Raw genomic sequence first — 26,814 nt, forward strand, 5'->3', positions numbered from 1 at the left:
AAGCAAAGCTCTAGAAGAAGGTGCAATGCCATGCAAGTAATGAATGATAGAACAGGTACAAGCACTCAGGTCTGCCGTCTTTTATACTCTTACCTACATTGGGGGTCAGCAGAGGTTTTCCAAAAGGGCTGGATAGAAATATTTTAGATTTGCAAGACATACAGTCTTTGTCACAACTACTCAGCTATGCCCTTGTAGTGAGAAAGGAAGATAGGCAAATTGTCATGGTTGTGGTTCCAATGAAACTGTATGTACAAAACAGGTGGCAGGCTGGATTGGCCCTGTGAACTATTTCTGTTTGCCAATCCCTGTTCTATACCATTGTCTTTCTGGAAGCATTTGAGAATATGCAGGTATACTCTGGCTCCAGAGGAAGACCTGAAAGTTTTCACAGAACCAATATGTTTCCTTAGCTCTACAGCTCACCAAAGTATAATCAGATATCTTCAGGGACAGTTTCAGATCAGGAAATGATCTCCTAAACTTGATCTCAGTATGCTAGAATCAATGAGCCTTCCTACTAGGACTCTGTGCATTACAATGGTGTCTCTTCTGCAGGAAGCCTTGAGGCCTTGAGGAGCTCCAACAAGGGAAGAGGAGGGGGAGTAAGAGGCTAGTCTGAGGCCTACAGTTACCCTCATCTGAAAGTTGACTATGCTTGGGACAGAAAGAAGAATATGGGACTTTTCTTAGAAATTAAGAATGCCTAATAGACTTGTGTTAATTTTAAGTATTTGCAATACTATACAATATAGTTTATTTGTAGTAGAATAATCACAAAATAATCATAGAAACTATAATTAAAATTTTCCCTAATTCATATTTACCTCCAAACATCGCAAAGGTGATGGAATTAGCTTTTCTTTTAGCAGCTTAGTGTCAATGAGCAGCAATCCTACATTCCTGGTGGGTCTTAGAGCTACTACATCCTTGTGCTGTCTGTGATATTTTTCCAGTTGTTCACTGAAGTACTTAACATCTACATAAAATAATTCATATAAAGCATAAGATACATGTTAGTCTTTAAAGGATCATTAAAAATAAAAAAATTGCATTAATAGAGTTACATATGTATTTATAATGTTATGCATATGTAGATACCTCATATAGCTTTAAAATGTTAATTCTTCATATTAATGTTAATATTTAATAATGGAAATATGTTTTCTGACTCCTATTAAGAGATGACAGATGAAAATAACTTATAATTGCATTACAGGATCTAGTCTAGAATGGACTAGATTCTACAGTCAGGTTGGTTTGAAGTTGGGCTTAATCTAAGGATTCTCCAACATAGTACCTCAAGGTGAAGCATTTTGAGGATATTAACAACAAAAGTTTGAAACACAAGAGATTGATCATATCTAAACTTATCTCCATTCCTCTTCCCATCACCTCTCTTCCAACCCTGCTCCCTCATCATGATTAAGACCTTTGTGTTCATTTCCTCCCTTCTCCAATCTATCCAGAACGGATGGAAATTTCATTATCCTTGAGTATACTTTTATCACACTATTGGTCAAAAACAGCTCTTCTAATACACATGCAGTACCAACTATTCTGCTTCTGTTTCAAAATCCTGTATCTCTAAAAATTTAACACACACACACTGGAATATTATTCAGCCATGAGAAAGGAGGCTAGCCTGCCATTTGCAATAATATGGATGGACCTTGAGCACATTATGCTAAGTGAGATAAGTCAGACAAAAAAGACACGTCCTGTATGATAGCACTTATATATGGAATCTTAAAAAAATGTCAAACCTGTAAAAAACCAGAGTAAAATGGTAGCTACCAGAAGATGGGGAGTGGGGGCATAAGGCTGATGGTGTTTAAGAGTACAAACTTATAGTGAGTGGTAAATAAGCCATAAAGATCTATACAACATATAATGAACATAGACAATACTATTGTAGTATAATGATGTAATGTGATAAACATTGCTTCAATGGCAATCATGTTACAATGTATGTATGTATCAAAGTAACATGCTGTATACCTAAATTTATAAAATGTAACATGTTCAATTCATAAAGAAAAAAAAGAGAATAGTGATCCAAGTAATACCAGTTTTGGAAACACCAATATGGTCCAGTACTCTCATTTTTTACATAAAAATTTTTAATTTAGATCAACAGAAGTTAAATTACTTGGTCATGGTCACACAGCCAAAGAGAAACAAAAGAAGAAAGCTCAGGGAAGAGAAATAAGATTTTTCTGTATCTTTTCGAGATACAGGAGAGACAGTATATATAATGGTTAAGCACACAAGCTTTCAAGTTAGAGAAAACTGTTTCCAAACCACTTAACTACCTGCATAATTTTGAAGTTTCCTGATCTCTATGTACCTTCATTTCCTTATTCGTAAAATGAGAGTACTAATATTTGCCTCATAGAATTGTGAGGATTAAAGGAGATGCCTGAAAATCACTTAGCATGGTATCTGTCATGTCATAAATACTCAGCAAGGGTAGAAATTATTAGTGAGCAATGACATTTATAGGAATTTAGTGGTGAGATACGGCTGATTATGTCAGACAGCCAGAACCTGTCCTCTGATCATCTTCTGATGCTGGACAGAGGACAATCTGACAAAAAATTCAGTTAAATAGGCATTTATAAATGACAAGTGTTGACAAAGATGTGGAGAAAAAGGAACCCTCCTACACTATTGGTGGGAATGTAAATTGGGCCAGCCACTGTGGAAAGCAGTATGGAGGTTCCTCAAAAAACCAAAATAAAAATACCATACAATCTAGTAATTCCACTTCTGAGAATTTACCTGAAGAAAACAAAACAAAATCTTGATGTTAAGGATTCAAAAAGATATATGCACCCCTGTGTTTATCACTGCATTATTTACAATAGCCAAGATATGGAAGCAATCTAATTGTCCATCAGTAGATAAATGGATAAAGAAGATGTGGTACATACATACAATAGAATATTATTCAGCCATTAAAAAGAAAGAAATATTGCCATTTGCAACAACATGGATGGACCTACAGGGTATTATGTTAAGTGAAATAAGCCAGGCAGAGAAAGACAAATACCATATAATTTCACTATATATGGAATCTAAAAAACAAAACAGAAGAAAACAAATGAACAAAACATAAATAGACTCGTAGACACAGAGAAGAGACTGGAGGTTACCATGGGCAAGGGATCAGAGTCAGAGTGCTGGGTAAACAGGTGAAGGGGATAAAGAGGTACAAAATCTCAATTACAATATAAATTAGTCAAGGAGATGAAAGTACAGCTTAGAGAATATAGCCAATAATACTGTAATATCTTCCTTTGTTGACAGTAACTACACTTATTGGGTGAGCACTTAATAATGTAGATAACTGTTGAATCACTATGTTGTATAATTGAAACCAATATAATATTGTATATCAACTGTATTTCAATAAAAAATTCCTTTCATAGCTAAAAGAACCCCAGACATTTATTAAGTATTTATAATATGTGCCAGGCAATGTTACAGTAATTTGAGGGGATATAAGAACAGGCAAGGCATGGTACACAAGGGGTAAAGCTACCTTCTATTAACCTTTGTCAAAAACTGGGTTTAGAGGTTCAGGTAACACCAGGGGGTTCCAAAATGAGGAGCAACACAGAGTTCAGGAGTTCAGGCTTACCTACTTCAAAGTCCCAGTCAACAAATAGTCACTAACTGTGAGACCCTGGCTCCAGGATTGGGATAGGATTGACAAATCAAAGGAGGACTAGACTGAGAGCAACCTACATGTCTGGTGATCCCATCCAGGTGGGAACTTTAGAGATCAAAGTTATGTGATGTGACCCATGTGGTAGTGGGAAACAGGGAGGCCTTGGGCTCAAGGCTGTAATTAGAAGATCTATAGGATTAAAACCGGTTATTTTGGCTAGGCCTACTTTGTGTGCTGAAATGCCAGGTGCTATACTTACTGCCAGCAAGGTGCCACGCCATAGCCTGTGAAGCATCATGTCCCTGTCAGTTCACTTCAGTTCAACCACACTGTCTCAGTGTGGGAGTCTTGTTAAGAGCTATGGAAACAGACTTGTCTAATTGCTTTGTTTTCTAAAGCAGACCTTACTTTGGTCTCACCAACAAGTCAGTATCTTAACATAAAAGGTCTGTTTCAATTTTAAAAACTTAAGGGACGTAACAACCAGATTCAATGCCTGTTCTTGGATAGATCCTGGGTCAGAGCAACAGCAAATTGCCTTATTTGGAGGATTGCAAAAGGGGAGGGGTGGGGAAGGGCGTGTGGGGAGGGAGTGAGAGAGAAGAGGATTGAGGGGTATTATGATTGGCACACATGGTGTGGGGGGATCATGGGGAAGACAGTGTAGCACAGAGAATACAAATAGTGACTCTGTGGCATCTTACTATACTGATGGACAGTGACTACAGTGGGGTATAGGGGGGACATGGTAATATGGGTGAATATAATAACCACATTGTTTTTTCATGTGAAACCTTCATAAGAGTATATATCAATAATACCTTAATAAAAAAGATTAGTGCTGGCAGTGTTGTTCATGTGAAACAAACATAAGATTGTTTATGAATGATACTTTAATTAAAAAATGTTTTAAGAATAATAAAAATTAGTGCTGGTTCATGAGGCAAAGTCTCAAAATAATCATTACTGCGTACCAGAAAATAAAGGAATAAAGCCTGCTCATGAAATAAAAACAATATGAATGACATGCTTCATGTTTTTAAAGAGTAATAATGAATAATATATACTTAATTTGCATAAGCATCTGAAAACTTCCTTGCTTGAAATTTCACTTAGGTATCATAAATTATTTTCTTTTGTTGAAGATAATAAGTTTAATTAGATCGTTTCCCTTTGGATCTAATTTCATGACTAAGAGTTGTTGATTCATACCCACCAGGTTGAAATATGGCTGCAGAAATAAAGAGTAACTTGAATTCCTGAGATATGTATGTAAACACTACTTAAGGGAATTTGTACAGGTGTACATTCCTTCCAATTCTTTCCTGTACACAGGCTATGTAGCTTGGTACCTCATACTAAAAGACAAGCCATCAGGGAGGAATTGCTTTCCATAATATTCTAAAATAAAACAGCAACACTGAGCAAAGCTAAAGAAAAAAGTAATTGTATAGAAAATAACCTAGCAATGAGCAAACTCTTGCCTTTTGTCAGGTCAACTATTTTGGGCCACCATTAGCCAGAACAGAATTCTAGAATACTATAAACCTTGGTATTCCTATCCAAAATAATTAGGAAGGACAAATGGAAAACTTACCAGGTTCTTGAAGTTTAAGAGCTTGTAAATCAAGATTTTCATTTTCCTTGAAGAATATCTGGAACTTTTCAAATGTAGCTGCATATAATTGGGCAGATTCAAATGCTGCCTGTATGGTTTCCTATATGTTATAAACAAACAGACATGACATTTTTCCTGAGCAGAATTCAATTCAATATAACACACAAACACAAATGCCTTTTCTGTGTCAAACAGTATGCTTTGACCTGGAGATACATAAGTAAGGAAAGATACCATTCTTGATGTCAAGAAGCAGTTAGTGGATACTCTTATGAACTAAAAAAAATACATCTTCAAGTCTGACTTCTGAAGAATTGTTCCTTATGATTGAAAGGAAGCATACTTGTAATTTTTTTAGAAAGTTTCAGGGTGAACTTTTATATCACTAGTGGACATATGGCAAGAAATAGTGTCTGTTTATTTTCCAAACTTCAAATTTTATGTCTTAGTTGAAGTGTTTTTGAGCAAAGGCAAAAGTGTTTATTAGCATATCTACAAAATGACCGGCTTAATCTTACTACCAAATTCTCTGTACTAGCAAGTCTCTTATTCCAGAATGTCCTCTATATTTGACCTAATAAAAACCCTTCCCTCACCTCTCTGAAACTTGACACCAACCTCCTCTTCCCCACAGTTTTTTCAAACAATAACAATAATTTTCAAACATTTCAGTTACTTTATTACCTATGTCAATACATATTCTCATAGTTCAATGTCTATGAAAGGCAGTTAGCATTTGTCTGCTTGATGGTTCTTGTTCTATGACTCCCTGGCTGTACTCCATAGCCTTCCCTCATATTCCTACCAAGACTTCCTGCAAAAGACTGCAGTTCATCCCAGGGAAAACAGAGATGATCAGTGGAATTGCTCATTCTCTACACATCAATGCTAGGGTAAGAGTCTCAGAGTCAGGCTTTAGTGATACTGGCTAGTAGTAGGAAGTTTAATTACATAGAATAACACACACCCTATATTGCTATAGTTATTTGTTCATTTACTTCCCTTTAATAAGTTCTTATGCATACTTCTGGAATGTTTCTCCTGCTTATTTTCTTGCATTAAAAGTTGAGAGGAAAAAACTATGCTAAACTTTCATCTCCCTTGAGCTGACTTAATAGTGTTTCTGATATGTGATCATTCAGGTGTAGTTTTTTCTCCCCTTCCCTTCAGTGTGGTTATGTTATTCATCTGCAATACATTCAGATTTATTGGTTTTTGTTTCTAATCTATTTTGGGGTTTTGCTTCCCATTATTGTTGACTTTTTTAGAGATATCATAAAAGGTATTCTCAGAAAAGTGTCAGTCTCCCATCTTCCACTCCATACCCACCTAACTTCATTCTTTGGACTTCATTCCCACTATCTTCCTTAGCTAACCAATTTCCTAGTTCTGGAACTCTCCAACCGCTATTCTCTGACATAAAAAGTGGCATAGTATAGACAATTCTCTTGTACTTTTCCTTTTTTCACCTAATAATATATCCTGGAAATCACTCCATATTAGTTACTATCTAGTTTCCTTATTATTTTGTTCAGTTGCATAGTATTTCTCTGTGTAAATGTACCATCGTTTTTCAATCATTTTCCTCTGTATAGGTATTTTGGGAGTTTCCAATATTTTGTAATAGCAATAATGCTAAATAATTTAGCACATTTGTACTTTTGTATTGTTGAAATGTATCTACGGGGTACATCTTTTTTTTCCACAAAAAGTAGAAGTATTATTTTACTTTTCGTATGAATAGAAATGGTACAAATACAAGACATTGTTACAAGCACTAGAAGGCACTATTTCTCTACTGAGGCAGAAGATGAAAATAACACAATTTCTTGTATCTTAAACTCCTCCTCTTGCAGGGCACATCTTTAAAGGTGGTATTACTGGATCAAAAGTAATGCAGTGGTGGGTGCATGAGTGTGCACAAATGTCAAAATTCATTGAGCTGTACATTAAGATGTGTGTACTTTATTGTATGTATCTTAATAAAAAATTTTAAAAATTAAATGCATATATAGTTTAGTTATATATTATAAAGTTCTCATCATTTGTATTTCCACATACAAAGTGTAAAGACGTTTTATCCATGGGCTAGTCAACAGAGTATGTTGTCATACTTTTTAATCTTGCTAATCTGATATTTGAGAAATATTACCTCAATTTTGTTTTAATTTGCATTTATCTTATGGGTGAGGTACAATATATACCTCTTCCCCTTTTGTAAAAATTCTTCATGTATTAGAAATATTAGCCCTTAGCTATGATATATATGCTGCAAATAGATACTCCCAGGTTTTAACCGTGTTTTGACTTCATGAATTTTTTGCCTTGAAGAGTTTTTTATTTTTATACACATTTATCATTTTGTTCTATTATTGCATTTGTAATTTTGAGTCATAATTAGATAACCTGATTTTTTTAACAAGGTTATAGGAGAATTCAACTATGTTTTCTTCTAGTAAATGTATGGTTTTATCTTATTTAATTGTTTTATTTTTAGATTCCTGGTCCAGTTATTTTTAGTACAATGTAAGATTTTGATTTAATTTTATCTTTGTCCAAATAGCTAATCAGTTTTATAGCACTCTTCATGAAAAAGTCCATATATCAGTAATTTGATATACCACGTTTTCATTTAATAAGTGTCTACATGTATAGCAGTGTCTTTCTGGGCTTTCTATTCTATTCCCCTAGTCATGTGCCAGTATCACACTCTTAATTGTAGAGTGTTTAATATATAGTAGGGGTAGTACCTGTCAGGCTTTTCTTTTTTCAGTATTTTCCTAGCTTTCTTGCATGTCTATTTTTACATATTTTCTTTACTATAAATTTGTCTGACTCTATGGTAAAGCTAGTATTTTTATTAACACTGTTAAATTTATACATTAACCTAGGGAGAACAGGCATCTTTATTATATTGAGTCATTCTAAGAACATTTGTCCAAGCCTGTTTTTGTATCTTCTGGAAGCTTTTAAAAAAGTTTTAAATTTTACTTCATATAAGTTTTTAACATTTTTATTAGGTTTATTCCTAAATATATTTGTTATATATGAATGGGGTTTTTTCTCTACCAGGCATTTTCAGTATTCTAGATCAATATTTAGGTAACTTTGTGATTATCTGGTCTTTCACATCTGATGAAATTCTCCTGATCAGGCCCGTCCATTTGGGCCTGGTGCTTTTCATAGTGTATTTCTTTGATAGATTCCTCTATGTCTTTTATGGAAATGGTAGGCTTTCTACTTTTCATATGGTTGATTTAGATCAATGTTTCCCTAAAAAGACTATCCACTTAATCTAGGTTTTCAAATTTATTTGGATAAATATTTTCAGTGTAATCTTGTTTGTGTTTTTATATCCTGCTGCAATGGTTATTTCCTTATTTTTCATTGATTATGTTGGTTGGACCTTCTATAGCTTTATTTACTTTCTCCCACTTGATCTGTCTTAATAATGATAATAGAATGCAAAAGTCTTCTATTCTGTTTCCTTTCATGTTCCAATGCATCACTTCCATTATAAAAGTGTTTCCTGTGCTATAACCCCCTACTTGTAGGATCACAAGCCCTGCCTGCCTTTTTGTTGTTTACATTTGCCTCTGTAACACTGAGCATCCCTTCACTTTTATCCTTCCTGAACTGCTTTTTTTTTTAACTTGGTTTTATATTTCTCTCTTGAATATAGCTTATTGTTTGTCTTCTGAACCAAATTTAAAATCTTTTTTCTTTTAATAGATGAATTGAATGCATTCATATTTCATTATATTATTAATATGTTTGGCCTCACCTTGATAATGATTTTTATGTGTTTTATGGTTATTTTCTGTGTTTGTTTCTCTATGTGATATCTTTTTAAAAATAAATGACAGTAGTCATACATTCCTTTATTAACCTTTTGTCATTTGATTTGTTGGTTTTTACTGATATCTAAATTCCCACTTATACTTCTAAATCAATCAATGTTCTTGTATTCTTCCTTATCTTTGTTTTTAAGGTTGCATTATTTTTACATTAGAACATACAACATTTATATATTAATCTCCCATCGTTCTCTCTACCTGTTTTAGTCTTAGAGAGATCTACAGTTAAATATATTAAATAGTCACCAACAGCTTTTTTATTGTGACTTTTTTGGGAGCAATTTTAGGTTCAAGAAAAGTTGAAAAGAAAGTATAGATTTCCACATATGCTCCCAATACATGCACAGACCCCTCCATTATCAACACCCCCACTGGATGAGTAAGTTTGTTACAACTAATGAATCTACAATGACACATAATCACCCAAAGTCCACAGTTTACATTATGGTTCATTCTTGACGTTGCATAATCTATAGGTTTGGACAAATGTATAATGACATGTATCCATCATTATGGAATCACAGAGTATTTTCATTGCCCTAAAAATCCTCTGTGTTCTGCCTATTCATCCCTCCACCCCATCTCTGGCAACCTCTGATCTTTTTACCATCTCCCTCGTTTTGCCTTTTTTTAGAACATCACACAGTTGGAATCATACACACAGTATTCCTATTACACATATGTTACATCATTTTAAGTTGTCACACACTGCTTGGATATTCTGTTCTGGTTTTTTTTTTATTAATAATCTAATCTTTGTTCTCCTTGGTTTTTGGTTTTCAAGGATTCTATTGATCTATTTTCTAGCTCAGAGATTCTTTCCTCAGCTGTATCCAGTCTACTAATAGGCCCATCAAAGACATTTCTCATTTCCATTACAGTGATCTTAAAAAAAAATCTCCAGCATTTCTTTTTGGTTGTTTCTTAGGATTTCCATCTCTCTGCTTATATTGCCCATCTGTTCTTGCATGCAGTTTATGTTACCCATTAGAGCCTTTAACATATTAATCATAGTTGTTCTAAATTCCGGGTCTTTTATTTCCAATATCCCTGCCATGTCTGGTTCTGATGCTTGTTCTATCTTCAAATTGTGTTTTTTCCCTTTGTGGTATGCCTTGTAATTTTTTTGTGTGATAGCTTGACATGAGGTACTGGGTAAAAGAAACTGCTGTAAACAGGTCTTTAGTAAGTGGCTGGGGAGGTGTGCTAGGAGAGGAAAAGTTCTATAGTCCTGTCATTGGGTCTCAGTTTTTTAGTGAGCCTATGCCTCTGGACTGTGAACCTCAAAAATGTTTCTCATTTATTTTTCTCTCCCCTAAGTGGGACAGGATAGCTAGGGTGGGCTGGAGTTGTATATTTCCCTTCACCCAGTTCAGTTATGTTCTGATAATACCCCAGCACGTTAGGTTTTGGTTGACTACCTCTGAGGGCACACCTTGTTAATAACACAGTGTTGTGGCATATTTCAAATGGTTCCTTGTCCCCTCCCTTTGCTGGAAGCATGAGAGGATTTTTTCCCATTATCTACTATTGGAACCTGGTTGAACTCCTGGAGGTAATATCTCATAATATTGTGGGGCTCCCACCATGACTGGGTTCCCCTGGAGTTTTTCACTCTCAGAGTTGTCCACACCAAGCCTCCAGCAATTCATCAGTTATAGTTTAGGTTTTCCTGCCCTGGCACTGATTCCCATGGTGGTTTCTGCTCACAACTCTGCTCTCAGAAGTCATAACTCCCTCCATGTCGTCACTTGTCTCTCCAGTCTTGGAGGCTTCAGTTTGCTCTGTGTGCTCACCTCTCTTCTGTACCCAAGAAGATTTGTTGATTTTTCAGTTTGTTCAACTTTTTACTTGTTGATAGGATGCAGTGGTGACTTCCAAGCTCCTTCCATGTGGAACCAGAAATAGGAAGATCAGTTTTTTTTGCCAAAGTTATCTCTTGGTTGGATGAAACTCATCTTCATTCCATAAATATTCTTGATTAGTACTCAACTCCTTAGGTCCTTGCATTTTTAAAACGATTTTTTCATAGCCTTGATACTTGAAGGACTAGCTTGGTTCAATAAAAATTCTTGATTCACACTTCCTTTGAATTTCATTAAGAAATGATGTTCTATTACTGCTTTGCTTTATCTGTTATTTTTGAGAAGTCTGATGTCAGTGTAATTTTCTTATTTCTGTAAGTTATTTGATCATTTTGCTTTGCAACCTGGAGGAATTTTTCTTTAACTTTAAAAGCTAATAGTTTTAAGAGGATACATGTCAGAGATGATTGTTCTGGGTCAACCTTCGAAGGTACTCTGTAGGCCCTTTCATAGATTCAGGTTTTCTTGGGACTATAGTTATAAATGTTTATTCTACCTTTTGTTTTGTTTTTCTCCTTCTGAGACTCCAGTTACTTGTATGCTATTTTTTCTTTGCCTGTCTGTTTCAGTCACTTTCTCTCTGACCCTTTTTAATTATATCTCTGGCTTACTTTTATTCTCTTGGTTGTTTTACTGTTTTTCTTCTATACTCACTAGTTTTTACTATCATTCTTACTATCACTCTTCTGTACTAATGATTAAATTTTCATTTGCATTTCTTCTCCCTTGGATACCACATAGTTTAGCCTGCATTTCTAATATGATTTTGCTTTTTTTACCCCCATTTCTATTTTTGTTTTTGAATTTTTGATTCAGTGTGGTTTTACACATCTTCAAGTGCATGTTTGAGGATATTTACTAAAGTTTAGTGTAGCTTTTGTCTCATGGTTTTTGGGGGAGAGAAAAGAAGGAATATTCATCTGTTGTTTTAATCTGCACTTTCTGTTTTCTTCTTATAGTAGCTTTGCATGTATTTAATATATTTCAGTTTCTTCAGCTTATGGATTTGGAGTGATACACAAGATTTATAATTCAAAGGCATCCTGTTCTGTATAGCAATGTGTAGATTATTTTATGTTTTGGTGGTGGGGGAAGAGTTGAGTGTACTCTAATTTTTTTTGTTCTTTTTTGTCTTGAAAAACCTATCAAATTTTCACTGATTGCTTAATTTCTCCTGTAGCAACCAGTGTTCAAATAATGCCTCTTCTTCCCTTTTAACCTTATTTTCTACCCCAGAAGTGATTCCATCTCAGACAGTTTGCACTGTTAAGTCCCTTTCCTCAGTGCTGTACCAGGACTTCTAAAAAATTCACTTTACCATTTATAAAGAATTAATTTAAAGATAAGAAAGGAAGAGAATTTATTATTTAATTTCTTAAAGATTGAGACTATTATAAAACACTTTTAGTAAAAGTAAATTAAAAAAGTTAAAAAAGTAAAAGTATACCTTTATTTGAAGGATAATTGTGTGAAAATTCTTATCATCATCAAATACTGCTGATAAGCTTGGACCAGATCCACAAGTTTTTTCTTCAAGTTTGTTATTAATATAAGGGCTGGTGAAAGCATCAAAATATGTATCAGCCACGAGATTAGGAACTGATAACACAGTGTTTTGAAAATGATTGATTGCCCCTGAAATTCCATCCTGTTAGGGAGAAAAACAAAAATGTAAGTGTATACACACATATGGTTATATTTATGAATGTTTTTGAATTTTCTAAAATGCTAAAATAAATAAGAATAATTTATTCAACCATGCCAGATTCTTTGTTGATTCTAACTACATGAAGAATCAGAAGACACAGTTTAAAATACCTTTGTGGGGAGTAGGGTCTTTAGGAAATAGGGAGGGTGTTGAGGCTTTCAAGGCCCATCACTTGGAGCTAAAGGAGAGCAGGTTGCTGAAGAGAGCCTTCTGTGCCATCTGCTGCACAGGGGCATCTGCCTTCCATGTGGGGGACGTGAGACTTCTGGCCAAGAAGGGACATGAAAGCCCAGTGCCTCTCTGTGTGGGAGCTCTTGAGCAAAGCTTCAACCACAGAGACCTCAACAGTGTGTCTGTCCTTGTAAAAATCCTAAAATAGACTATCTGATAAATCCCAGAATCATGGACTGCTGAAATTGGAGGCAATCTTAAAACTCACCTGCCTTCTCATCTTGTAGATGCATAAACTGATCCCTAGAGACATAAGTGGTTTTCCCCAAGGTCAAATAGCTCACTAATTATAAAACCCAGAGTAAAACATAGAGATCCTGATTACTAATGTTTTTGTGCCAGGAGTATACCGGTTGCTTATTAAATCTAGACTCTGATTAGTCCACTAGTCTATGCATGTACACAAATGTGGAAGCTGAATTCTAAGATGGCCCCAAAGATTCCCTCCCTCTATTGTGCACACTGTGTATAATCCCCTCCTCCTGAGCATAGGGGAGACCTGTGAATAAGAGGAGATACCACACTCATGATTAGGTTATATTATATGGAAAGTTGAAGGGATTTTGCAGATATAATTAAGGTCCCAAATAAGTTGACTTTGAGTTAATAAAAAAGATGATTATCCTGTGTTAGGCTTGACTGATTCAAGTGAATGTCTTTAAAAGAGGGATTGGGCCCTTCCTGAAGAGAGATTGTCCAGCTGGTCTTGAAGAAGCAAACGTAAACTGCTTATACAGTTGGCTACATGGCAAGGACCTAGAGGTGGTTTCTAGGACCTAAGGGTGATCACCAGCTGATATCCCTCAAAAAACAGGGACTTCAGATTGTAGTTTCATAAACATTAATTTTTCTAACAGCCTGTGCGAACATGGAAGTGGATTGTTTTCCAGTCAAGCCTCTGAGAAAACCTCATCCAGCCAATACCTGAAGAGGCCCTGCAGAGGCCCTGAAGCAGAGGGGTAGTTAAGCAGTGCCCACACCTCTGATCCACAAAGTGTGAGATAATAAATGGTTGTTTTAAGCTGCCAAATCTGTGGTAATTTGTTATATGGCAATAGATAACTAAAAAAACAAAATTTCCTCAGATGTAGCATACTTAAAAAGATTTCAGAAATGGTTCTTATACTAGAGTGACTTCTTAGAGTCTTATTAGAGAGGTCTATAGTCTACTCTAAATTTTGAAGAGAATATGTTCTCTTGTTGGTTATCCTACAAAGCCCCTAATCTGTCCCACATTAAAGAAAATGTGCTAAACTTTTTGATGGTTTTTATGACACTGTAATGCCATGCACAGAACAATGTTTTCTCTTTGTCTTAAGATCACTTTGGAGGAGTGACAACAGCAATCCTGCCAGTTATTTGACAGTAGTATAGTTCTTCATTTTCCAAAAAGGTGATTATACATGATGTGACATAAAGAAACACACACCAGAAAGTCTTCCAAAGAAGGCTCAAAAAGCAGTGACTGGACTGTCAAAATCAGTTCTGTGAGAAACATGGGGATGAGAGAGTCATCTTCTTCCTGCTTTTCCATCACAGGGACCCCCTGAAATAGCACATTTGCTGTGTTATAAAGATTATAAGCACCAAGGTGTAAAATAAAAAAACCTGCATTGTAAGATGCATATAAACTTAAACTTATACAATTAGCTGATTTTATAATGTTGGCATGTCTTTCAAAGAATATTACCATAGAAATTAAAAAATAAAGGCAAATATTGAAAAACTATATAGCAGTGTAAAGCTTCTCTCCTTATAAAAACACTAATAACAGTATGTAAAGGGAAAGAACAAAGTGTAAAAATAGACCAGTGATATATATAGCAGACAGACGGTTGATATTTAAACAGAAATACATACAATAGACTCAATTGAAAAATATACTAACAACATAATTTAAACAGAAATACATAAAATAGACTCAATTGAAAAATATACTAACAACATAATAATTGATATATAAATAGATATACACTAAAACAAAAATGTACTTAAATAAAAAATGGGAAAAGGGTATAATCTGACATTTCTTAAACAGAATGCACAACTGATCAATCAACCTTCTCCTTCTCTTCCTCAAGAGAGTTTATTCAGTAGCTACATTTACCAAATATTTACTGCATATCAGGCAGTGCTAAGTATTCAGTAATTTTAACACCAACCATGAAGAAGGTGTCATTATTAGTCCCATGAGAAAACAGGATCTGCAGAAGGCAAGGCATTTCATCCCAGACACACTGGTTAGTAAGTGGCAGACCAGAACTCAAATCCAGGTCTTTCTGATCACAAGACCTTTGCTCTTATCCCTTCACTGGGGTGGCAATTAAAGGAGTATGATATTTAAAAGCAGTGATATATTGCTTTACATCCACCAGATTGGCAAAGATTAAAGTGATTGATAGTATCTAAGTGTGTATGTGGGTCATCTCGCTCATTCTCAAACATTGCTAGGAAGGTTCTAAATTGAAATAAAACTTTATGGAAAGTTATGTATCAGTATCAAAAGCCTTAACAAGTGAGCATATTTCTGACCCAACAATTACACATCTAGGGATTTCTTCTAAGGGGAAAAAAAGTCAGAGATGTGTGAAATATGTGTAGCCAGGGATATTCTTTGCACATTATTTGGAGTAGTGAGAAAGTGATCAATAATACAAACAAAATTCCTTACAAGATGTATAGTAAGTACATTTCTATGTGAGAATATTACATGGAAAGATGTATATTAACTCATGAGATTTTTTTCACAATACATTGTTAAATAGAAAAAGAATATGACAAAGTAGTAAGTGAAGTATGACACCTTTTCCCCTTGAAATACTTAATTTTGGATAGCAGAGGATGCTTTTCTTTGTATATTTCTGTGTCCTTCCAGTTTTCTGCACTTGGCCTATATGACTTTTATCATTAGAAAAACAAGTGTGACAGTTTTAGAAAAAAAAAAGAAATTGAGAAAAGGAGAAGAGTCTAAGTAATGAAACGCAGTATGCAACCAAAATTCAGCTTTTGGAGAAAAGAAGACTATGGTGAAGAGCATCAGTTCTTGAAACTGCATAGTTGGGTTTTCTGGGGAGGAAGTTAAGATGTGAAGGAAGGAAGCCTGTGAAACAAGGTAAGAATGTTTTGCTATGTTTTTAGGTATGTGGCACGAAACTGTTATCCAGGATGGGGCAAGGGAAAAGCTTATTAGGAAATGAGGCTATGAGATAATATCTTAGCTATGCTGTAATTCAGTCAAATTAGTACCACTTCCTCTCAGACATCTCAAATTACTCTGTCTCTAAGATCAACATCCTCCCAAGAGGTTATCCACTCAAAGCACAAAGGTTTGCTTCTTACCTCTAAACCATTGCTTACCTCTTTCATTTATACCACCTTCTCTGCCAGTTCATGCCCATGATGACCCCTCAACTATAAGCTTCTTGGGGACAGGATCCTGTCTATGCTTTTCATCACTATATACCAACATGTCTAGGATCCTGTCTATGCTTTTCATCACTATATACCAACACCCAGTATAGACTAGTACATAGTGGTACTTAAGAAATATTTGTCAAATGCACATATGAATACACTTCAGCAAATTCCTGTAAGAAAGATAGCGGCATTAGGCACAAGGGATGCTTTCTCTATTATCAGATATTTGATATATTGATTTTCATTCTGCCATTTCATATGCATATGGTGAGCTCTCTAATTACACTGTGAAATGCACTAAACATTCCTCCTATTTTCCAGTACAGAGAAATTCATAGTGCATAGTAGGCACTCCTCAATAAATACTGAGCAATACATTTTCTTAATTTAGTCTGAATATACCTTTTTATCAGTGACTTCAGGCTTCTCTTCAGTAATCCATTTCTGAATGACATCGGCTGAAGGTCTTCGTTTTAGCTTGCCAGCGAGATAATTCAAAAGAGAGTTAATAGAATTTACTGTTAGGATGTGCATTGTATTCTCAATCAGATAGTCATTTAGACGGATAAAGCTTGAAAAGAAAAAATACATAACTTCAGTTTTTTAATACCCATTACATATTTTTTAAAGTGACTCTAGAGCAAGTGTTTAAATTTTAAAATAGCCCAAATACTCTTTGAATTTCTATTTATATTATAAAATCAGAGATGTATTAACCAAAATAGTTGTTTTTGGACATTCTTCATTTTAAAACACAAACATATTCAAATATATAGCATCCATTTAGCTAAGTGTTCTAACTCTCCAATAGGATATTTAATGAGCACTACAGTTGGTAGGAAAAAAAGCACCTAGCCAAAAGGGCCTTGAGATTTTTAGAAAAAGCTTTAAAGATAAAATCAGAAAATACACAACATTTATAACTTACATTCTAGTGGTAAAAGTATGAAATATTATATATGGAACAAATGTTTGGCAGCACTTGCTAACTCAAGATGCAAATTTCTTCTGTACTTGAATGCTTAGAATGTAGACCAAGCCAGCAAGACTTTTAAAATAACTTTTTATCTTGCTTAAGTGGAGCCCAGGGGACCTCTAGTACCTATACTATGATGGTGGCCTTAGGGACTGCTTCACTGACTTCTGCTGTGACACAGACAGTATTATCGTATAATCTCATGCATAAATTGGTGCACAGCTAGGATTTTTCAGACAGCGGTGAAAGTTGGGCTAAGTGAGCCCTGAGTAAGAATAGTCAGTGTTTTAGAGTGCCACATACAGCTTTTCAGATAATGTTTGGTGATTTTGTTTGCAAGAGTTATGTGCAGTGATGAGGTTTAAGAATGATTCAAAATCCAAACTGTGGGACAATGTCAAGTTCCAGTTGGGTAAGCAGTTGGCGCAGCTAATGCTAGTGAGGGAGAGATCCCTGGTGAGGCCTTGGAAAGAAGACTTTCTTCTCTGGTCTCCCAGTTACAGAATCTGCTTTAGACAGGGGATGGGACTTTCTGTGGCAGAGCAGATGCCTATAATTCTTCAGTGACCAGACAGATGTAGCAGGCCCCCCCCAGGTCCACTTGAGGATCCAGTGAGGTCTCTGTGCACCTGACTTCTTTCTACAGCCTGCTCCATGCTCTAAGCTGGGCCAGAGGGAAACAAAGCCTCAGAGATCAAAGAGGTGCTCTTGGCCTTGGACGTGTACTTCACTCTGTATCAGCTTGCCTTTCCCAGTGGCTACTTTGCCAGATGGCAGTTGGAGGGGTCAGCTTCTGGGGTATGCATTCAGGTTACCATATACCCCAAATCCCTCCATCCTATGATGGAAGTTTTAATTTTTTTATGAAACTTGAGAAGGATGGATGCTCTAATTTTTCTTGAAAGAAAGAAAAATCATTTACCATGTCAGCCTCATGCATTGATGCCTTTTGCTGGCCTGCTCTGTGTACGTCATTTTCTCACCATCTGTGTAAGTAGGCAATTCACTGTCTAGCATTCTACAATAACCTAAGAACAACAGAAGACACAACAATAGTAATTCTTGTGTAAAAATTCCATTTCTTTTGATATGGATTAAATTATAGGTAAAATTAAAAACAATAAAGTGCTTTGATTCATGAGATACGTCAAACTAGAGAGCACAGCCCAGTTATCCAAAAGAATTCCACTTCAAAGGACTTCAGCTCAGCAAGAGACTGTAGACAGTTTACTAACATTCCCTTTAACAGGATTTGATCTGTGTACCATGCCACCTCTTTCCCAGGAAAACCTTTACCCTCCTTTTCTGCCTGTGTTTTAATTATTCTTTATCTAGAGTCCATGCCAGCTGGGCCAATCCTGACCTTCATCCAGCCCTTTCATTTTAACAAACACATATCTGTACTAGGAGGTTGGGACACACCTTTAAAATCCACTATGACACACTTGGGGAACAAAGGTTCTGTAACCAGTATAGAAATACTATCCATAAGCTGGGACAATGCAAGGAAAATACAGTACTTACTGTGTCTCCCTTTCTACAATATACACTGAATTTATAACCCATCAAACAAAACTTTGGAAGAACTTATAATTAGGATCATTATTTAAACTTAAAAGTTGAATAAAAAAGTTAATATTTTAGAAAGCCATGACTTCTGATCTATTGGAGTTCTTTCCCCTTCGTACTCTCAAGAGGTTCATATGCACAGTCATCAGGAATAAATCCTGCAGCACGCAGAGCAATTCGACAAGCCTTCCTGACCACATCTTTTGCCTCATTTCGAAATTCTTCTAGGCGCTCAGTCACCTAGACATTGATGAACATGTATAATTAGTGGAATCAAAGTATCAATAACTGAAAAAAAAAATCTTGAAACTTACAGACAAAATTCCTTACCTTTTGTAGCCATATGACTTGGGCAACCTTAAATTCTTGCAGGGTGTAGGTGTGACCTTTTTCAATGTGACAAAGTCCCATAAAACTCAAGTGATAACACAATTCACTTATTTTAAGAAGAGCCAGTTGCAAATGCTGAGTGAAAATAGAAATTTATCATTACTTAGTAAAAAGTCCTGTTTTTTATAAGTATAAAAATACTTGGAAAGCAAAAGTGGTTGTTAAGGAAAATAGCTCTATATGTTAGCTGTAGTTACATCTACAAAGTATACACATTAAACAGGAGTACTCCTAAAATTTTGTTCTAAAAATATTGCTTGAATTACTAGCTTTAATTTGTCTGAATTCCTTCCTTTTCATTTTGAATACATTTCTTTTAGCTATGAAACTGAGGGCAAGTACAGAGGACTGGCTATATTTAAGAGAAGATATCATCAAGGGCAAAGTGCTACTGGTATGAATGGTGGACAGAGAGAATAACTCTCAGTACATTAGAGAACAAGCCTTAAGGATCGATAGAAGTAACTTTAATGACAAATGCAGAACTATTTTTTATACCTCATAACAAACTTACGAAATACATAGTGTCCAAGACAAGGTAAAAGATGAAAAGTGCTAAGGTAGTAAAATACATTCAAATGACTGATGGATCCTTATTGAAATTAGAGGTCTGGGGTTGAGTTTGATATCAAGAAAGATTAGAATATTTTCCATGACTCAGAATGCCTGATGGAATGAATGATCTGTGATGGTACATCTTATATATTTATTTTGCTCTAGTATCTACATTAGTCATAATTTAATGTTCCTTTATTGTATGACTACAGTCTTGATAATGGTCATTCAGATTACCATATGCAAAGTGAAGAAAATGACCAGTATAAAGTAAACTTGAGGCTTCTGATTTAAGAGGTGATTCTGATCTGGTGACTTATTGTCATAGAAATAGCTGAGGACCCAGTGGGCATGACAGTAATGGTGACTCCAGTTCATTGCCAGGGGCCAAGTAGAAGACTTTGAATGCAAATTGAAATTCAGTGGGTGGGTAGAGATGTTAAATATGGCCCACATCCTTTAATAGTTCTTTTCCATGATTACTCCTTTAAAGTAAGTATCTTTTACCCACAATGTCCTTCAAAGTAAATATTAAAATTCTCCCTACTGTCTGACTCCACGATAGAGGAAAACACAAGATACATTGGGAGGTAGTGACCCATGAAAACAAGCCCTCAGATTATTTTGGGCCATAAAGTTCAGAGTGTTTTAAGAGATAAGAGGAGATAATAGGTGTTGCCAGCCTATTCTGCTCAAAAGGATACACAACTTCCCTGATCAATAACAAGGGAAGTCAAGAATCCAAACTTCTGAGACTGCTTCTAATTAAAGGGGATCTGTGTGACTCTCTTCTTATGCTTTTTCAATTTGCAATCCTAGTTAAAATGTAGAAACCACTAGACTGACAGACTCCTACACAACAAGACAGGATGAAAATTATGATTCCATTAAGAAGATAAAATGTTCTAAGTCAGGGACAATCTAAACCTATTCCTGTGATAAAGTCACACTTTATTTTTCTGTACTTCTTTTATAATTTGATTAATCAATACGTACATGATTAACAATGAACAAATTTTTCTGTAAAGATTTCCGACATCCAGTGATTTTCTTGAAGCGGACATTCTTCTTCCACACGTTAAAAGCTTTCCATTTCCGGAAAAGTGCAAATATGGGAATCTTGGTGAGTTCTCTGTGATACAGGTATTCCTGTTCCCATCTTTCAATTTCGATAAATTCAATGTCATTATTATAAATGTGTGTTACTGCATTTTTGCTAATAGTATAGTAGTCCTTTTTATTGATGTTCTCATAGCTTACAACTCTATGAGCAAATACAAATTGGGTCAAGTGAATCAAGTATTCAATATAAAGTTAAGCAATATAAAATTAGGCAATTGCATAAAACTTTTGTGTCTTAAAGAAATAAAACATTTCTGGAAAACAAACATTATTTAAAAATTTTAAAAATCCTAACAAGCTTATTTTAGATTGAATAAATTACTCAAGAAAAGGAGGGGGACCTGCTTTCTAACAATAGACTTATTATAGCTCTTAGAGATTTTGCAACTTTGGCAATATGCTTGATAATTTCACTTACATAATTTCTAAAAAAAACAAATAAATTACAGATTTTTAAAACAGTATAGCCCTATATGAAAACTGCCTGGAAATAAGTTTTTATTTATTATTAACTCTTTAGAAACCATTCAATAGTAATAGTGTAGAAGAGTTTTATACTACCCAGTATTGACAGAATTATGTCAAAGATCAAAGCAAGAAAATGTGAATTAGATAAGATTAGAATCAAAACCCAGATTAAGCTAAAAAAAATTGTCCTATTTATCACATAACAAAATAATTACTATCGAGAAATTGCTTATTTCAAGATATCCTTCTTTGAACTGTCATCCAGGGCTTTCTTCAGCTTTATGTGTAACAGGAAATAAACCAAGTAAAGAAGAAAAGCAAGAACGGGATAAAAAAATAGAAGTAGGGATAGGAGAAGGAAACAAAGAATGAGAGAACAGAAAAGGCATTTTTAGGACATTCTTGAGGTGACTCCCTCTAAAATGTAAAATTTTGACTTGTTTCTGAAACTATTATCAACTTCAGATGTTTCATCAACACCAGTTATCAAACCAACCTAAAAACAAGAACAAACAGTTCACCATGGCCCTGGTGCATGTCTGCAAAACTTGCTCTGTGTAGGCCTATGAAAGACCCTTCTAGAAGGTGGCAGGTGTGGTCCATGATGTTGAATTTTAACTTATTGATGCTCAGTGCCACTTAGAAATCCTTTTTATTTATATTTTCCTATCTATACAAGATCCTTATTCTCAAGCTCCTAAACCTTTTTCTCCTCTATGCATCTCTGCACTGCATGCTTCCCATCCATTTCTCTTTCAAGTTTCCAAAAACCAGTCTTATTCCTCACTTACTCTAATGAAATTATTCTCTCAATGGGGGACAGAGGCTCCCAGGTTAATTAACACTAATTTAATGTTCTCAGATTTACATGATTATAGAACAATTTTTAAAATACCTATTCATATCCTATTAATGTCACTTATATCTAATGTTCCTGGAAATACATAATGGAAAACACTGAGGTAGAGGACATTGTGTACTCTTTCTTGGCTTTCTATGGACCTGAAAGATCCTCAGGTTTTAGGGAGGGATCTGCTATACATTCTGAGTTATCCACTAAATTCTAGTAGCTTTAAAATTGACATTGCACCGAAGATTAGTCATAAAATTGAAAGATGGGAGTATCAGACATTATTTGGAATTTCCTATCTGCAAATCACAAAACAGTATCATATAGCAAAGGCCCTCATATATCCATCCTCAATTTCCTCACCTTTCAATGATAAAGAATGCCATTCTAATGGGGCTCTTTTGAACATGAAATAAGATCAGCGTATGGAAAGCACTCAGCACGATGCCTAACAGTGTGTGACCCAAATGGCAGCAGTAGTTGTCATTAAGAGGATAAGTACATTAGGCACAGTGCTTGAGAGGCTGGGTTCTAAAGTCCAAAAGCTTGGGTTTGAATCCCAGCCGCACAAGTCACCTAGCTGTATCAACAAGTTGGTCGAGTTACTCAACTCTGCCTCAATTTCACCATCTGTAAAATGGATATATCAGTACTACTGACCTCAAAGAGTTGCTGTGTATTGAGTTAGTATATATGAAGAATTTGTAACAATGTTTGGTATATGCTAAGAGTTGGTGTTTGTACTATCTTGTTGCAGCACTCGCCCTTTATATTCTAAAAACTTGGTACCCCTCTATGGCCACAGAGAAGCACCCACAGCTCCTTGGCAATGTGATCAAGTTTATATTTCATTGACCAGAACAAAAAATAGCAAATTATGGACATATATAATGAAAATAACAGTGAGATGAGAGCTTCTATAGATATGGAAAAAAAATCCCTCATCTACTAGGGAGGATATTGTCAAAACACCAACAGGGTGTTGATGAACATGAAAAAAAAATACAGTTGACCCTTGAACAACATGGGTTTGAACTGAGTAGGTCTATTTATATACTGATTTTTTCATAAATACTGTACAGTACTATAAATGTATTTCCTCTTCCTTATGATTTCCTTAATAACATTTTCTTTTCTCTAGTTTACTTTATTGTAAGAATATACAATACAATACAATACAATACAATATAATATACAAAATATCTGTCAATCGCTTATGTTACCAGTAAGGCTTTTGGTCAACAGCAAGCAATGAGTAGTTAAGTTTTTGGGGGATCAAAATTTATATGTGGAGTTTTGATTGTGTGGGGAGTCAGTGCCCCAACCTCCATGTTTGTTCAAGGATCAAGTGTACTTAAATATTGCCCCAGTGGGTCTTAGATTCAACTAAAGGCTGAGATTCACAGGACTTTCATAGACTATATTCAATGCCCCTCTTCTTAGAAGGACATAGGACTGAACTACTCTTGCCATCAAGGCAGCATTAGATTTTCCTTTTCCATGTGACTTCTAACAGCAGTCTAACAGCCATGCAGGAGTTATCCTCTCTCCAGGTGGCAGCTCAGATATAAGGAGATTAACACTGGATGGGTGTAGGAAACACTCTGGCTTAAAAACCTTACCCACAGAAGCCAGTTTCTCTTATAATAATTCTATAAGCATAGATTTCAGGGTTCCTACAAGACACAGGCCCAGAAAAAGAATTGCAACACTATAGGCCATGCAAAGCTAAGGATCCCAATTAGGTATTTAGGGTACATTCTTAGTTCCTGCAATGCAGATATAATTTACACATTAGGGGTCATTTTTATCATAAGCAATGTTGCCTAGAAACAACTGACATTCTACTCTTACTAGGTTACCATGGGAACAGAGCTTCAGAGTTAACCAAAGTTCAGATTCTTAAGCACAGAAAATTGTTCTCCAATCCTCTAGAGAAATGCTTCCCAAAGTGCATGTTTTGACACACCCACACAATGATAACATTTTATAAGGCACAGTGGTGAAGACATTAATTGTAATTTATTTATATTATATAAGAAAAGTAACGTACAAGGTATTTGGGAAAATATTCAATAATCAATTTGATAAAACTTCCAAAGAAAGCCTAGCTCATAAGCAACCACTGCTTTGCCTGTAACTTTTTGAAGTAGCTGCCTACATTTCTAATCAAGACATGATGAATGGTCTGTTCAAATCCTTGATATCACCACTGCTGAGAAACTTTGTTTATAGAAGTAGGAGACAGTAAATAGCAGAAGATGATTTACAGCTTTGTCTCTTACGGATGAAAACTCCCTTTTCCATTAATCAGAATTTGTTCTTATTAATCAGTACTTGTTCTCTTGAAATTATGCACCAAGGTACCACTATTCTTTAATTCTAACAGCTTTTCCTTTTCTTCCTTTGATAAATGCAGTGTTGAAATTTCTTATGAAATGCAAATAAGTTTAAATCCAATCAAATATTTCCATACCAAGTATTTCAGAAATAGGGAAGCTGTCTCTCAACCACAGATGGTATTGTTTGACTTAATTTTTCCTTAAGTTTAAATCCATAGCAATCACTAAAAATCACTAGAGAACCATTTTAAATGTAACTTTTCTAAAGTTGAATTTTTGCTTTAAATTCATATTCTTTGTCAGTATGTGTTAATACATTTTCAGGCAGCTCTTGTGATTTTTTATTAAGTTTATTCAGGTGAGCAAATGTCAAGTAAGCAACCAGCTGTGAAACCAAGAACTATCTTCACTAAATCTGCAAAGTTGAATCATTTGCCAAATATTTTCTATTTCTTGACAAAATTCTTCCCTTGGACCTACCAGTGCATGTAACTCAGAAACAACAAACAGCAGTTCTTGTAGAAAGCTAAAAACAGAAGATTATGTGGTAACTTGGATTTTATTATAATGGCAATATTGATAATATTACTTAATTTGGATTTCATAACTGCAGGGAAACATTTATACACAGGAGTTCCTTTGTGAATAAAATAATGTAATACTTGAATGTCAGGACTGTCAGAATCACAGGAATCAAGAATATACAAGGGGGAAAGGACAGTCTCTTCAACAAATGCTGGGAAAATTGGACAGCCACGTGCAAAAGAATGAAACTGGACCAGTCTCTACTACCCTACAGAAAAACCAAACTAAAATAGGATTAAAGACCTGTAAGATCTGAAACCATAAAACTCCTAGGAGAAAACATAGACAGTAGCTCCCTAAGACTGGTCTTGGAGATGATTTTTTGATTGATTTGATTTATTGGTTGTTTGGGTGATCTGACACCAAAAGCAAAGGCGACAAAAACAAGTGGGACTACATCAAACTAAAAAGCTTCTGCGCAGCAAAGGAAACCATCAATAAAATGAAAAGGTAACCCACCAAATGGGGGAAAATATTTGGCAACCATATATCTAAAAGGTTGATATCTTAAATATGTAAAGAATTCATTCAACTCAATAAAACAAACAATCCAATTAAAAAATGAGCAGAGGATCTATATAGACATTTTACTCAAGTGAACAAACAGATATGGCCAACAGGCACATGGAAAGATGTTCAACATCACTAATCATCTGGGAAATGCAGATCAAAATCACAATGAACTATCACTTCACACCTGTTAGAATGGTTATTATCAAAAAGACAAGAAACAACAAGTGTTGGTGAGGATGTGGAGAAATGGGAACTTTCATACACTGTTGATGGAAATCTAAATTGGTGCAGCCACTATAGAAGATAATACGGAATTTCCTCAAATAATTAAAAATAAAACTACCATACAAACTAGCAATTCCATATTGAGTATCCATCTGAAGAAAATGTAAACACTAATTTGAATCTAAGAAACAAAACAAATAAATAAATCAAAACCCAGACTCATAGGTACAGAGAACAGATTGATTGTTGCTAGAGAGAAGGGATATGTGCAAAATGGGTAAAGGGGGTGAAGAAGTACAAACTTCCAGCTATAAAATAAATAAACCATGGGATATAATATACAGCTTAGGGAATATAGTCAATAATATTAACTTTGTAAGGTGACAGATGGTAACTAGACTGTGGTGACCATTTCGCAATGTATAAAATGTCAAATCATTATGTTGTACACTTGAAACTAATATAATATTGTATGTCAATTATACCTCACTAAAAAATTCATTATGAAATTCAATTAAGACAGATTTTGTCCAGCTGATAGCATCAAAAAACAAGAAGAAAGGTGGGAGGGATTGGAAATAGGAGAAATGTAACTGCTTATTTTTAGGAACACTTAATATGATATACTATTAAAGATATGAAAATAACAGCAATTATGTAGATCAGCTGTGTTAATAAAACTTGGAAAGAGTAAGAGCAAACAAAATCAAAAGTCAAAACTAAACAAATGTGCAGAAAACAAAGATAAACTGAATTTGTCTCAGAAATCTAAAGACAATGTCTAAACTAACAACTGAACTATCCAGGATGATTCAATAGGAAGTTTGCAGACATCATTCTTTTCTCA

At 35.0% G+C, this 26,814-nt stretch overlaps 1 protein-coding gene across 1 annotated transcript in view; it reads right to left on the bottom strand.

Annotated features, from left to right (window-relative positions):
* Window positions 1–26,814, bottom strand: part of DNAH6 (dynein axonemal heavy chain 6) — a 233,227-nt gene that overhangs the window by 183,543 nt on the left and 22,870 nt on the right. Inside the window, exons 5-13 of the mRNA XM_073241805.1 lie at window positions 20,859–21,126; window positions 19,248–19,382; window positions 19,037–19,157; window positions 18,271–18,376; window positions 16,775–16,943; window positions 14,385–14,501; window positions 12,464–12,664; window positions 5,274–5,394; window positions 828–979 (exon numbers count right to left, since the gene is read on the bottom strand). Coding sequence (XP_073097906.1) covers window positions 828–979; window positions 5,274–5,394; window positions 12,464–12,664; window positions 14,385–14,501; window positions 16,775–16,943; window positions 18,271–18,376; window positions 19,037–19,157; window positions 19,248–19,382; window positions 20,859–21,126 — 1,390 coding nt within the window. The remainder of the gene's footprint in view (window positions 1–827; window positions 980–5,273; window positions 5,395–12,463; window positions 12,665–14,384; window positions 14,502–16,774; window positions 16,944–18,270; window positions 18,377–19,036; window positions 19,158–19,247; window positions 19,383–20,858; window positions 21,127–26,814) is intronic.

The sequence above is a fragment of the Manis javanica genome, chromosome 1, assembly GCF_040802235.1.
Source record: "Manis javanica isolate MJ-LG chromosome 1, MJ_LKY, whole genome shotgun sequence".
In the NCBI taxonomy this organism is placed as follows: domain Eukaryota; kingdom Metazoa; phylum Chordata; class Mammalia; order Pholidota; family Manidae; genus Manis; species Manis javanica.